The sequence below is a fragment of the Mauremys reevesii genome, linkage group 1, assembly GCF_016161935.1.
Source record: "Mauremys reevesii isolate NIE-2019 linkage group 1, ASM1616193v1, whole genome shotgun sequence".
Lineage (NCBI taxonomy): Eukaryota > Metazoa > Chordata > Testudines > Geoemydidae > Mauremys > Mauremys reevesii.
Window position 1 is genome coordinate 156,431,626 of NC_052623.1, and position 12,044 is coordinate 156,443,669.

Genomic DNA, 12,044 nt, shown 5'->3' on the forward strand with positions numbered 1-12,044 from the left:
ACCAGCTCAGTCCCCCTGCAGGATTCTTTTCTTGCCTGCAATTCTTCTGTTAATATTTATTCTTTCTAGAGATGTCTGATTATAGTATTCCTACTAACAAGCAGTCTATTTCAGAAAGGCCTGTGCCCAATTTCTTACCCCCAATAATTTAGAGGGCAGTTTCAGAGAGCTGCTCATTTGTTGCTTGTCTGCTCACTTACAGGCATCGTGGTCCTCTTGTGTGTGATTTTTCTTTTGGCTCAAACAAAAAATATTACCATCTAACACATCCTGTCTTAAGACACTCATAACAAAAGAGGAAGACCTTAAAACAAAACTGCATGAAGCCAAATTTCAATTCCATTTAGGCCAGTGGAGGACCACAGAGCCATTCTTGATGGTCTAGGGACTAAACTCTTCTTTAGGACTAGTCAGATAATAGAAGTATGAAAGGATCTCTTGCAGTGTGGCTTCCAGAATGAAGGCTGAAAAAACTATACTGGTAATAAGCATGTCTTGTAGCCACTGAAAAGTGGCTATTTCTAAGTAAAGTTGTTGCACCATGGAGTAAGACATTTTGTTTTCCTCCAGTAAATGTCAGTATTGAATCCCTTTTGTAAGATTTTAAAATAAGTAATGTTTACAGGGAGTCTTGAAAAATCTCTGTAGTTCTGTTCCCTAAAGACATACTAGCTTTGTGTCACCTAGCATACCTGATGACAGTGTAGCTGGGACACAAGTCTTCAGAACCAATGCCTAAAGCATGATTGAGACTTTCTGTAGTGGAAGACTTCCTGTACTTTTTAACAACTCATAGCAACAGGTCCTTTGGAATATAAATAGCCTTGATTGCAGGTAGTCATCCAATTTAGAGCAAAGAAAGCTGTAGATGCTCTACTTGGTCTGTGATCCATGCTCAGCCACGAGTGTTGTGCTGGTGGCAAGAAAGTTTCAGAATTGTGGGGGAAGGATGTGCCTGGGGTTTGAAATGGCTTTAGTTTCAACTCTTTAAATTAGTATGTCTGTATTTATTCTAAATGTTCTGTCCTTCAGGAAAATGGAAGGTATGGACGCCGTAAGCAATACCCAATCTCTCTAGTCCTGGCTCCAACTAGAGAACTGGCAGTGCAGATCTATGAAGAAGCCAGAAAGGTATCTTTGGCAACTTGTCTGTATAACATCCTGAGCTTTTTAAAAAAACAGAAAATAACTAGTTCTGTTCTTACAGTTTGCATATCGTTCCAAAGTTCGTCCTTGTGTTGTCTACGGTGGTGCTGACATTGGTCAACAGATACGTGACTTGGAACGTGGATGTCACTTGCTTGTGGCAACTCCAGGACGTCTGGTTGACATGATGGAGAGGGGGAAGATTGGATTGGACTTCTGCAAGTATGTGAAATGATCTTGGAATTTGACAGTCTTACAAATGTCTATAGAATTTCTGACAAGGTCCTGGGACTTAGCTGTTGGTTTTTAAACTGGAAAAAACATAAATGTAAACAGTAGTGATCCATAGTATTTTTTCTCATGTTTTTGCTGGACAGTCATTTAGGAAAGGCTTACTAGTTGAACAGTTGGATTCCACAATACAAATCCCATATATGCTTCCCAGGTTCTAAAACATGACAGTATTTGCATAACACCATTTCTCCCCCCCCCCTCCCCCCAATGTTCCTCTGGTCTCACATTCAGATAATGGCTCTCTAGCAGCCTGCACCTATTTAGCAGTCTCCTACAAACTTGCTTCTTGTACTAATCTAGCATGCTGTGGATGAGACATTCTAAGCCAGTGTTTCTCAAATGTGGCCACCAGGGCCTTTTCTTGGGTCCACCTCCTGGATAGTGATTTGGGGGGATGGCTGCCAGAAGGAGTTGGGTCCTGCCCGTTTCTGGAGCCAGAAATGCTGTCGAAGCAGGCAACTGGTGAGTTCTCCACCTTCCTGGAGGCAGTGAGGCTTGGGCTTCTGACTCCAGCCATGTGGTGGTGGGCAGCAGGCCCCAGGCTCACTACTCCCTTTCTTCCCTCTTTGCCCTGGCCCCTGCTGCCTCCTTCAGCCACAGGGCAGCAGGCTCTGGCCTCAGCTGTGCAGTAGCTATGGGCGCTGGCTCCAGGCTCACCACCTGCTGCCTAGCCCCCGCTGCCTCCTCCATCCCTGGGCTCTGACCATGTAGCTGTGGAGACTATATCCCTGGGCCCCAGCCACAGGGCTCTGGCCCCAGGCTCACCCATCACCCTTGGCCCCTGCTGCATCTTTTGGTCATGTGACAGTGGGCTTCAGGGGCTCCCCGCTTTCCAAATTACAACTGGCCCCCACTGCCTTCCTACCCACCTCCCTATCCACAGCTTAATTTTCCCCTAGCTTGCCAGGGTTGAGTAAATCTGCTGTGAAAAGTGATGTGTAAGTTCAATACTGCTTTTCATTGCCTCCTAGCTAGCTAGCAAGTCTGCTGCTGTGAAATATTAACAAACTTACAAATACCACTTTTCACAGCAGCAGGCTTACTAGCTAGCAAATTTTTATTAAAAAGAAAAAGCTGGCAAAAGAAACAAAAGATAAGAACATGCAAAGCACCTTATTCTTGGTTCTAGTCTCTTTAGGTCAGGTAAAAAATTGAGACCACTGTAATTATTACTGTTTGTGCAAAAAAAAACCCCAAATCCTTTATAAATTACAATGATTTGGACATTTATGTCCAAGTTTTTCCCCCTAAAATTAATTAGTATTTTTAGGAAAAATTGTCAGAGCAAGCAAGAGTTGGTGGCCACACTGAGGCCACCAGAAAATTTGTTGAGAACCCCTGCTCTAAGCTGATGTTCCTGTGGGAATGATCATACTGTGTGCTCTGAGAATTTTGTTGTCATACATTTGTAAAAGCGTGCCTTCATGCTGTTAAATTGACTGACTAGTTCTGCCATCTAAAACTACATATAGCTCATAAATACTTCCCAACTAATGTCAGGTCATACAAGTGGTCATTGAATAATCTTGGCATACTGCATTAAATATTTAATTGCCAATTGTTTAAAAAAAGCCTGGTTTGTGTGGGGATTAAAAAACTACCATATGTACTTGTTCGTTTTTCCTGTTGGTTTATAAGCCAACCCCCTCCCCCCAAAAATGAATAGGTAAAAATAGCAAACTGCATGACCCTTTCATAAGTGGACCCTGTATTTCAGGGGTTGGAAATCTTTGGCTCCCGGCCTGTTGCTGCTGGCGGTCGGGACGTTTTGTTTAGAGCATCTTCAGGCACAGAGCTCCTCAGCTCCCAGTGGCCGTGGTTTGCCACTCCAGGCCAATGGGAGGCAGCGAGAAGTGGCGGCCAGCACATACCTTGGCCCACGCCACTTCCTGCTGCCCCCGTTGACCTGGAGCTGTGAACTGTGGCCAGTGGGAGTTGCAATTGGCCAAACTTGCAGATGTGACAAGTAAACAAACAGGCCCTGCCTGCCAGGGTACTTACCCTGGCAGGCTGCATGCCAAAGGTTGCTGATCCTTGTATTAGATAGTCAATTCAATGATTCTGTAGAGTTTAAAATCATCAAATTTTGGTGTAGACCCATTTATAAGCTGACCCCTGATTTTTGATGCTGTTTTTACCAAAATTATTCAGCCTATGAATGAGTATATATGGTAATTGAAGAAAAAAATGTCCTCACTGTAAGCAATTTTGATCCTATTAATCTAATCCCAGATACCTGGTACTGGATGAAGCTGATCGCATGCTTGATATGGGGTTTGAGCCTCAAATCCGTCGTATTGTTGAACAAGATACTATGCCACCAAAGGGAGTTCGTCATACCATGATGTTCAGTGCTACTTTTCCCAAGGAAATCCAGGTATTGTCTGGCTTGAGGCTTTTTTGACCTACAAGCTTAATGTATGTACTTTTTGAACTCCCCCAGTCTTTGTGGGGGAAAACAGTGGGAATTTTTTTGTCTACCTCCTAGATGCTTGCCCGTGACTTCCTGGATGAATATATCTTTCTGGCTGTTGGCAGAGTTGGCTCTACATCTGAGAACATCACACAGAAAGTAGTGTGGGTGGAAGAGTCAGACAAACGGTCATTTCTGCTTGACCTGCTAAATGCCACAGGTAAAGACTGTTTGGGAGAATTTCAACACAGCTCTAATGGCTCAGGTAATGAGAATCTATGTTAGGTGGAGGAAAAGCTGTTAGTCTTTTCCTCCGTTTTTTCATATGTTGTGAATGTTTTGGCTTTGACTTAAAACAGTATGCATGCAAATAAACTACTTGGGTAATATTAATATCATGGGAGGGGGAATGGCCTTGGTACTCATTTCTCATTGAATGAAGTAATGTAATAAATACACAATTAAACTGGAGCAGAAGATAAGAAACTGCCTTTTACCACAGTGTGGGGGTGCTAAATATTTGCAGATGTAGCATTACTGGTGGCAAATCTGTGGTTTAACTTCTTGCATTAGGTAAAGATTCACTGACTCTGGTGTTTGTGGAGACTAAAAAGGGAGCTGACTCTCTAGAGGACTTTCTCTACCACGAAGGATACGCTTGTACAAGCATCCATGGAGATCGCTCTCAGAGAGACCGAGAGGAAGCTCTACACCAGTTCCGTTCAGGCAGAAGCCCAATTCTGGTTGCCACAGCAGTAAGTCCCTAACTTTTTTTTCTTCCTATAAGATGTTTAGCTTATTTCACTTGGTTCTTGTGAAGCTTTGCTAAGAGCTGACAGTTGAACTTCTTCACCATTAGGTTGCAGCAAGAGGATTGGACATTTCAAATGTGAAACATGTCATAAACTTTGACTTGCCAAGTGACATAGAAGAATATGTACATCGCATTGGTCGTACAGGCCGTGTGGGAAACCTTGGTAAGACTCTTTAAATGCATTGTCTACTAAAAGATGCTCTTCAAATGTAGTATTCCATTGGGTTATAAGTAACACTACATACATTCTCTAATAGAGTAAACTTGAACTACAAAACGAAGCTTACTTTTGAGCTACTACTTCAGACAAACCCACTTCTAGTCTTTGCAGCAGTAATCTTCATTTCAGTTTAATTGAGCAAAATTCCATGCAAGTCTTATTGCTCCAATGTCTCTTCCGTTGGTACCTTCACTGCCTATTTGACAAAACGCAAAGAAAGTGTTCTTAAAATAAACATGTGCTGGGTCATCATATTTGTTATAGCAGTCTCAGATGTGGCAGAATGTGGGTAAAATGGAGCAGGAGACCTACTAATCTCCCCCAAGGAGTTCAGTCAAAAAGTTAATTTTTAACAAGCATCAGCATGGAAGTGCGTCCTCTGGAATGGTGGCCAAAGCATGAAGGGGCATACAAATGTTTAGCATATCTGGCATGTAAATACTTTGCAGTGCTGGCTACAAAAGTGCCATGCCAAATGCCTGGTCTCACTCTCTGATTACATTGTAAATAAGAGGGCAGCATTATCTCCTGTAAATGTAAGCAAACTTGTTTCTCTTGGTGATTGGCTGAACAAGAAGTAGGACTGAGTGGACTTCTAGGCTCTAAAGTTTTACATTGTTGCACAACTGCATGCCAACAAAACAAAAAAAATCTACATTTATAAATTGCACTTTCACAACAAATTGCACTACAATACTTGTCTGTGGTGAATTGAAATACTTTTGTTTATCATTTTTACTGTGCAAATGTTTGTAATATCAAGTGAGCACTGTACACTTATGCAGAATACAAATTGAAATCAATATATTAATGTTGAAAAACCAAATTTTTTAATAAAGTTAGATTGGTATTGTGTTAACAGTGCAACTAAAACTGATTAATTGCAATTACATTTTAGTTAATTGCCTATGTTAACTGATAAATTGACAGCCCTAGAAACCAGTATAGCAGAGTTCCAGTTGGCTTTTTAGAAAAAAGCCGCTAAATTCTTGCATGCAAGTGCGCATGGACCAACTGCCATTTATGCATGTTCTGTTAAAACAAACTATTTGGAATGCAGTCAGGTTGTTGCTGCAAGGGCTGGTATAACACCATAATCTGGATTAAAAGTATACCAAATCCTGTAGGCTGGTTACCTAATGTCAGGTTAATAAAGCAACTTGCCACAAGAGAAGGCTCATTGAGAGTGCGCGCGCGTGCTCTCTATGAAGCAGAAGTGTCAAAGTGAATTCCCAGGGAAGGAAATGGACAAACATCCAAATGTTTGTCCGACTTAAGTCTCAGAGTAAATTTAGCATCTGCTAGGTATCTTCCTGCCTGATACCCCAATTACCTAGTATTCTAAAGTTTTTTTTTTCCTGTATTGCCTGAGATGTCAAACCTCAAGTAAAGAGAAACTAGCAAGCTTGCATGCACTCCTTCAAGCCTAGTGGTGTCTGACAGATACTTACTTACTTTTATTAGGCAGCTTCCTGTCCTAAGACCGATTTCAAGTATCTTTAAAGTTCAGTACAGGCCTAGCCTGTTCAATATAAAACCCACCAACTAACTTTGTTTGTTTGTTCTGTTAAGACCCTTTCTGTGTAGCTCAGATAACTTGGACTTGAAGCATCATACCAAGTTACCTAATGTTGAGAATCAAATTTTTTTTTTAAGGCCTTGCCACCTCATTCTTCAATGAGAGGAACATAAACATCACCAAGGACTTGCTAGATCTCCTTGTTGAAGCTAAACAGGAAGTACCATCATGGTTGGAAAACATGGCTTATGAGCAGATTCATAAGGGTGGCAGCAGTCGTGGGCGTTCAAAGAGGTAACTTGACTAATATTTATTATTAAGGGCATAATCTATTTTAAGCCAGTTCCATGGTTGCAGATTCAGGTTCCTATTGCCTAAACCTTTGCTTTAATTACACTTCAGATTGGAGAGTTAGCTAAAACTGTCATCCATGTGGATGATATATTTTAGTACTGCTGTCTCTGATTGCACTGTGGTGCCTCTAAACTGCTCCAAGTTGTTGGTCTTAACATTTGCCTTCCTTCATAGTAGAGTTGGAAATACAAATGATCTTTGAGAATTTGCTTTTCCATTAGAAATATTAGTTTTTCTTTAGTGTGCTTCAAACTGAGCCCCTCATAGGAAGCCACATCTTGTCATGTAAGTCCCCTCTATGCTAAAATGTCCTATTCTGAAAGTCTCCAAAATCCAGTTAAAAGAGGAGTTGTTCCTAATCAGTTTAAGAGCTGGATGATGATTTTGGGATGAACAAGTAAGACCAACTAGAAACAGTTGGAAAACCAGACTTACAAGATTTACTGTAAAGTGGGTTCTGACATTAAGCTGCTAAGCAGCTGAATTTGTTTAGCAAGTTAGCCCCATTCACTAAATCAAAGTATTGTACTGAATTTTTATTGTTCACCTATAAAGTGCTTTTGCTTTATTTACATGTTAAAGGGAGCAGGATTATTTGTTTTGGAAAGGCAACAAGTGTGCTTTTTCCACTTCGAATAGAATAGATGTTTTTTATCTTTTTTAAAGCTGCTGTTATGCAGTATAAAGCAAAGTCTCAATCATATAGCATCAGCTGAGACACTCTTTACTGCTGTATGATACTTATTCTGTCCTATTAACCAATAAATTGCTGCTATGTGGACAGAATATTTCTCACTGCAGTGCTATACTGTGGGTTCCAAGCCAGTAAACATGGGGCTGAAGATAATCTATAGCCATCTACAAAGATGGCTACAATAAGAGGGAGTGAACTCCTCCTTCATATAGGAAAAACCACTCTAGATGGTGCAGCAGAATACATCAGCAGTATAATTAGTTTTTATTACTTTTTTTAATACAAAAACAGTGACATTTCATAAGCAATGATATATAGGTATCAGTTTGTGGAGTGAATTATTAATGGTATGTGTCACTAGTTCCTTAAATAGCTAGTACTGCTCTTCAGCTGCTTCCTCTACCCCAGTTGTACAGGGTGGGGTTGTACTGCATCGGACCTACAACTGAACTCGAGAAAAGCAACTCTTGTTAATTATTCTACATTCTTGCAGTAGGTTATGGTTTATTCAACTGAAAAGTAAGCTACATTAGACTGAACAGTAGCACCTTTTCCTCAGCTTATTTCAAATGGAATGTTAACAGACTTATGCTGTTCAACTAGCAATGAGAGGCTTGCAAGCAACAAACACTGGTGCTGAAACTAAGCAATAAGGGCACTGCTATATTCAGCAAATATTCATTTCAAACAGCTTTACAAAACTCCACCTTAGCTTTCAAAGCTGCTATCTTAGTACATTCTGGTAGACTGCAATTAACACACTGTGAATAATATTTCTTTCTGTATAGTCGGTTCAGTGGAGGATTTGGTGCCAGAGACTATCGAACAAGTAGCGGTGGCAGCAGTAGTAGCTTTAGCAGTAGTCGACCAGGCAGCAGCCGCAGCGGTGGTGGCAGTAGCAGCAGCGGCCATGGAGGCAGCAGAGGATTTGGAGGTAATTGTCTGTCTTGTAATCAAATACAAAGGAGGGAGCTGGTGGTGGCAGCTTCAAAACAAGCTCTGAATCTTTTTAAGGAAAACTAGGTCTTGTCTTAAAACAAATAAAGTAGCCAACTCTTAAATTGGTCTGTAAGGGCTATGAATTTACTATAGTCGGTTACACTGAACCTAACCTAACGATTCAAAGGAGGATTTAGCTGGCACAGTATATTGGTTGTGGTACCCAAAATTATGGTAAGCAGGATACACACCAAAGCTTTCCTAATCTCTCAATTTTAGCTTTACAATACCATGTATAGTCAGTGTCTTTTTTTCTCTCCTCCTCCAGATCTCTCCTCTTCTCTTCTCCCCCCCCCTCCCCCACTGTCTTGGTCCACAGAAAGATTCTGTCCAGGAAGAAGCAAAAAAGGGGGTAGACTAGTGATTCTCAAACTTTTGTACTGGTGACCCCTTTCACGTTGCAAGCCTCTTGACTGCAACCCCCCTATAAATTAAACTTTTTTTAATTTAACCCCATTACGAATGCTGGATGCAAAGCTGAGTCTGGGTTGGGGGGCCAACAGCTTGCAACCCCCCCATGTAATAACTTAACCCCCTGAGGGGTCCCAAACCCCCAGATTGAGAACCCCCCTGGGGTAGACTGTAAGGATGTAAAGGTTTTAGTAAGTTGATGTGGTTTTGTTTTTCCCTAATAGGTGGTGGCTATGGAGGCGGCTTCTACAACAGTGATGGATATGGAGGAAACTATAACTCCCAGGGGGTTGACTGGTGGGGCAACTGAATCTGCTTGCAGCAGATATCCTACCAAACAAGCTAATATGGAAACCACATGTAACTTAGCCAGACTATACCTTGTGTAGCTTCAAGAACTCGCAGTACATTACCAGCTGTGATTCTCCACTGAAATTTTTTTTAAGGGAGCTCAAGGTCACAGAAGAAACAAAAGAACAAGCAGCCCTATTTTGAAGGTGAAGATTCCATTGCTGTAGTCAGGATTAACTCCCCTCCCAGCCATCCCCAACCCCAAACTGCATTTCTGATTTTGTGACTGAGGATCATTTGTTTGTTAATGTACTGTGCCTTTAACTTTAGACAACTTTTATTTTGATGTCCTGTTGGCTCAGTAATGCTCAAGATATCAATTGTTGACAAAATCAAAAAATTACTGAACTTGAGCTAAAATCAAACCTTGGCACACAGGTGTGACAACTTAAACAGGAATCATCGATTCATCCATAATATTACAAAAACTTATGCGGTAGCCTGCATTAGGGCTTTTGATACTTGCAGATTTGGAGAAAAAAAAACCAAACAAACATCTTGAAGCATATCAATGGAATTCGTTTCTAATGTGGCAAAACTGTACTAAGTTAAAGTTCTGATTTGCTCACTCTATCCTGGATAGGTACTTAGAACCTGATAGACTTTAATAAGCCATTCCAGTCATGATGAGATGATGTATGGATACATGCATACATTAAAAGCACTGTTTTTGAAGTTAATGCAAGTAAATACAGCAATTCCTTTTTCAATGTTTAGGCAGATCATTAATGTGAGCTAGCCAAATGTGGGCAGAATATTACAGGGAATGTTTAAAGGTCTGATAACTTGAAATAGTTTTTAGGAGAATTCATCTATTTAGACTTTTTAAAAATGCCTGCCATATGAAATTGAAATGGTAGAATGGCTGACCACGACAGTGACCGGTCCTCCTTAAGGGCCTGACTGATTTTGGTCTAATAACGCATGCTAGTGTTGATGTTTTTTGGTCAAGAGGGTATGAACAGGAAGAATTATGCAGCAGGCTTTATTTTAATGCAGATTCACATTACTCTGTTCAAGCTGCGTTGAGATGTTAAACTGGCTTACTGTAGACTTTGTAAAATGGCTCCAGAAGAGTAACAAACAAATCTTGAGATCACAGAGGTTGGAAATGTACATAACTGCACAAGGTTTCAATTCTGCTATTAAAGTGCAGTTTTAGTCAGTTTTAGTTGCATAGGTTTCCATTGTATTTATAGTCTGTTTATGCTAAATCTGGCCAAAGATAAGTATTGTCCACCAGTAAAATGCCTCTGCCACTTGGAATTTCTGTGCTAACTTTTGTGGCCAGAGCCATTATCAACTCTTAATCTACAGTGGCATAGGAAAATGGCAAAAATCTCCTAAAGTGCAATAGATTTTTTCAAGTGTATTGTGCCTTGTTCTAAAACTTTTATTAAGTAGGTGCACTTGACAGTATTGAGGTCATTTGTTATGGTGCTATTTCAATTAGTCTAGGTTTAGGCCCTTGTACATTTTGCCCATAACTTTTTACAAAATACTTCTTTTATTGCACATTCAGAGAATTTTATATATGTCTTGTGTGCGTGTCCTTAACTTCCAATCTTATTTTGTCTCTTGGAGATTGAACGCAGCTTGTCTAAGGAGAAGGAACTAGATTCTAAAATTTATTTGGGACCATGGGAATGATAGCTGGGAAGAAAACTATTTGCACACGAGATTTCTAGATACTTTTTGCTGCTAGTTTTGTGTAATATTTATTGAACATTTTTGACAAATATTTATTTTTGTAAGCCTAAAAGTGATTCTTTGAAAGTTTAAAGAAACTTGACCAAAAGACAGTACAAAAACACTGGCACTTGAATGTTGAATGTCACCGTATGCGTGAAATTATATATTTCGGGGTAGTGTGAGCTTTTAATGTTTAAGTCATATTAAACTCTTAAGTCAAATTAAGCAGACCCGGCATTGGCAGTGTAGCCATAACTTTCTGATAGTAAAACAAAAATTGGCAACTTAAAATTAAACATGCCAAGGTTTTGATACACTTGTCTTAAGATATTAATGAAACACTTCTAAACACTGATGTGAAGTGTCCAGATTCTCAGATGTTTGTTTGCGTGAGTTTTGTTTAGTTGTGTGTGGTTTTTTGTTTTTGTTTTTTATTTTTCAGTGAATGTCTGGCACATTGCAATCCTCAAACATGTGGTTATCTTTGTTGTATTGGCATAATCAGTGACTTGTGCATTTTAGCAAGTTTTATCAGCCAGCAATATTTTCAGTTCAGAAATAAGGATTAAAAATCATATGCAAAGAATGGGTTTAAACTTGCTGAATGTAAATTCAACTTCAAGTCACTGTAGGTTTAGTAATTGCTTATTGTATTAGTTTAGGTGCTAGCACTGCATGTGCTGTGCATTACTCTTGATTTTATTAAAATAAAAAGTTGAACTGCAGAGTCGACTCATCTTAAGCGTCACTGTTTCACGTATCATGCCTGTAAACTGAATAATTTGGTGCGATCTCTGATCTTGCAACTTCATAGCACATTAGAGGGCTGGCTGAGATAATGAACAGTCTGGCACCTGACACATTTATGCTATTACATAATACAGTGACAGTTGTCCTGTATAGCAACCATTGAGATGGGCAGGTGTTGCCTCAGTTGTAATGAGAGATCTGTATTCTGCAGTAAGTAGACATAGAAGGTGAGGTGTGGGGTGTGGTTTTTCTCTTCTCTCCCCTCCCCCCCAAAAAATCCCTTACAGTGGTTTAAGCATTGGCCTGCTAAACCCAAGGTTGTGAGTTCAATTCTTGAGGGGGCCATTTGGGGATTGGTCCTGCTTTGAGCAGGGGTTTGGACTAGAT

At 40.2% G+C, this 12,044-nt stretch overlaps 1 protein-coding gene across 6 annotated transcripts in view; it reads left to right on the top strand.

Annotated features, from left to right (window-relative positions):
- DDX3X (DEAD-box helicase 3 X-linked) overlaps window positions 1-11,637 on the top strand; it is a 33,392-nt gene extending 21,755 nt beyond the window's left edge. For 4 of the 6 annotated variants that reach the window (XM_039508767.1, XM_039508794.1, XM_039508775.1 and 1 more), the window contains 9 exons: window positions 1,033-1,131; window positions 1,208-1,368; window positions 3,673-3,817; window positions 3,929-4,118; window positions 4,427-4,608; window positions 4,713-4,830; window positions 6,544-6,700; window positions 8,243-8,388; window positions 9,089-11,637. In XM_039508767.1, coding sequence (XP_039364701.1) covers window positions 1,033-1,131; window positions 1,208-1,368; window positions 3,673-3,817; window positions 3,929-4,118; window positions 4,427-4,608; window positions 4,713-4,830; window positions 6,544-6,700; window positions 8,243-8,388; window positions 9,089-9,174 — 1,284 coding nt within the window. In that variant the 3' untranslated portion in view covers window positions 9,175-11,637. The remainder of the gene's footprint in view (window positions 1-1,032; window positions 1,132-1,207; window positions 1,369-3,672; window positions 3,818-3,928; window positions 4,119-4,426; window positions 4,609-4,712; window positions 4,831-6,543; window positions 6,701-8,242; window positions 8,389-9,088) is intronic. The other 2 variants (XM_039508785.1, XM_039508814.1) reach the window with 1 other exon arrangement.
- The last annotated feature ends 407 nt before the right edge of the window (window positions 11,638-12,044 follow it).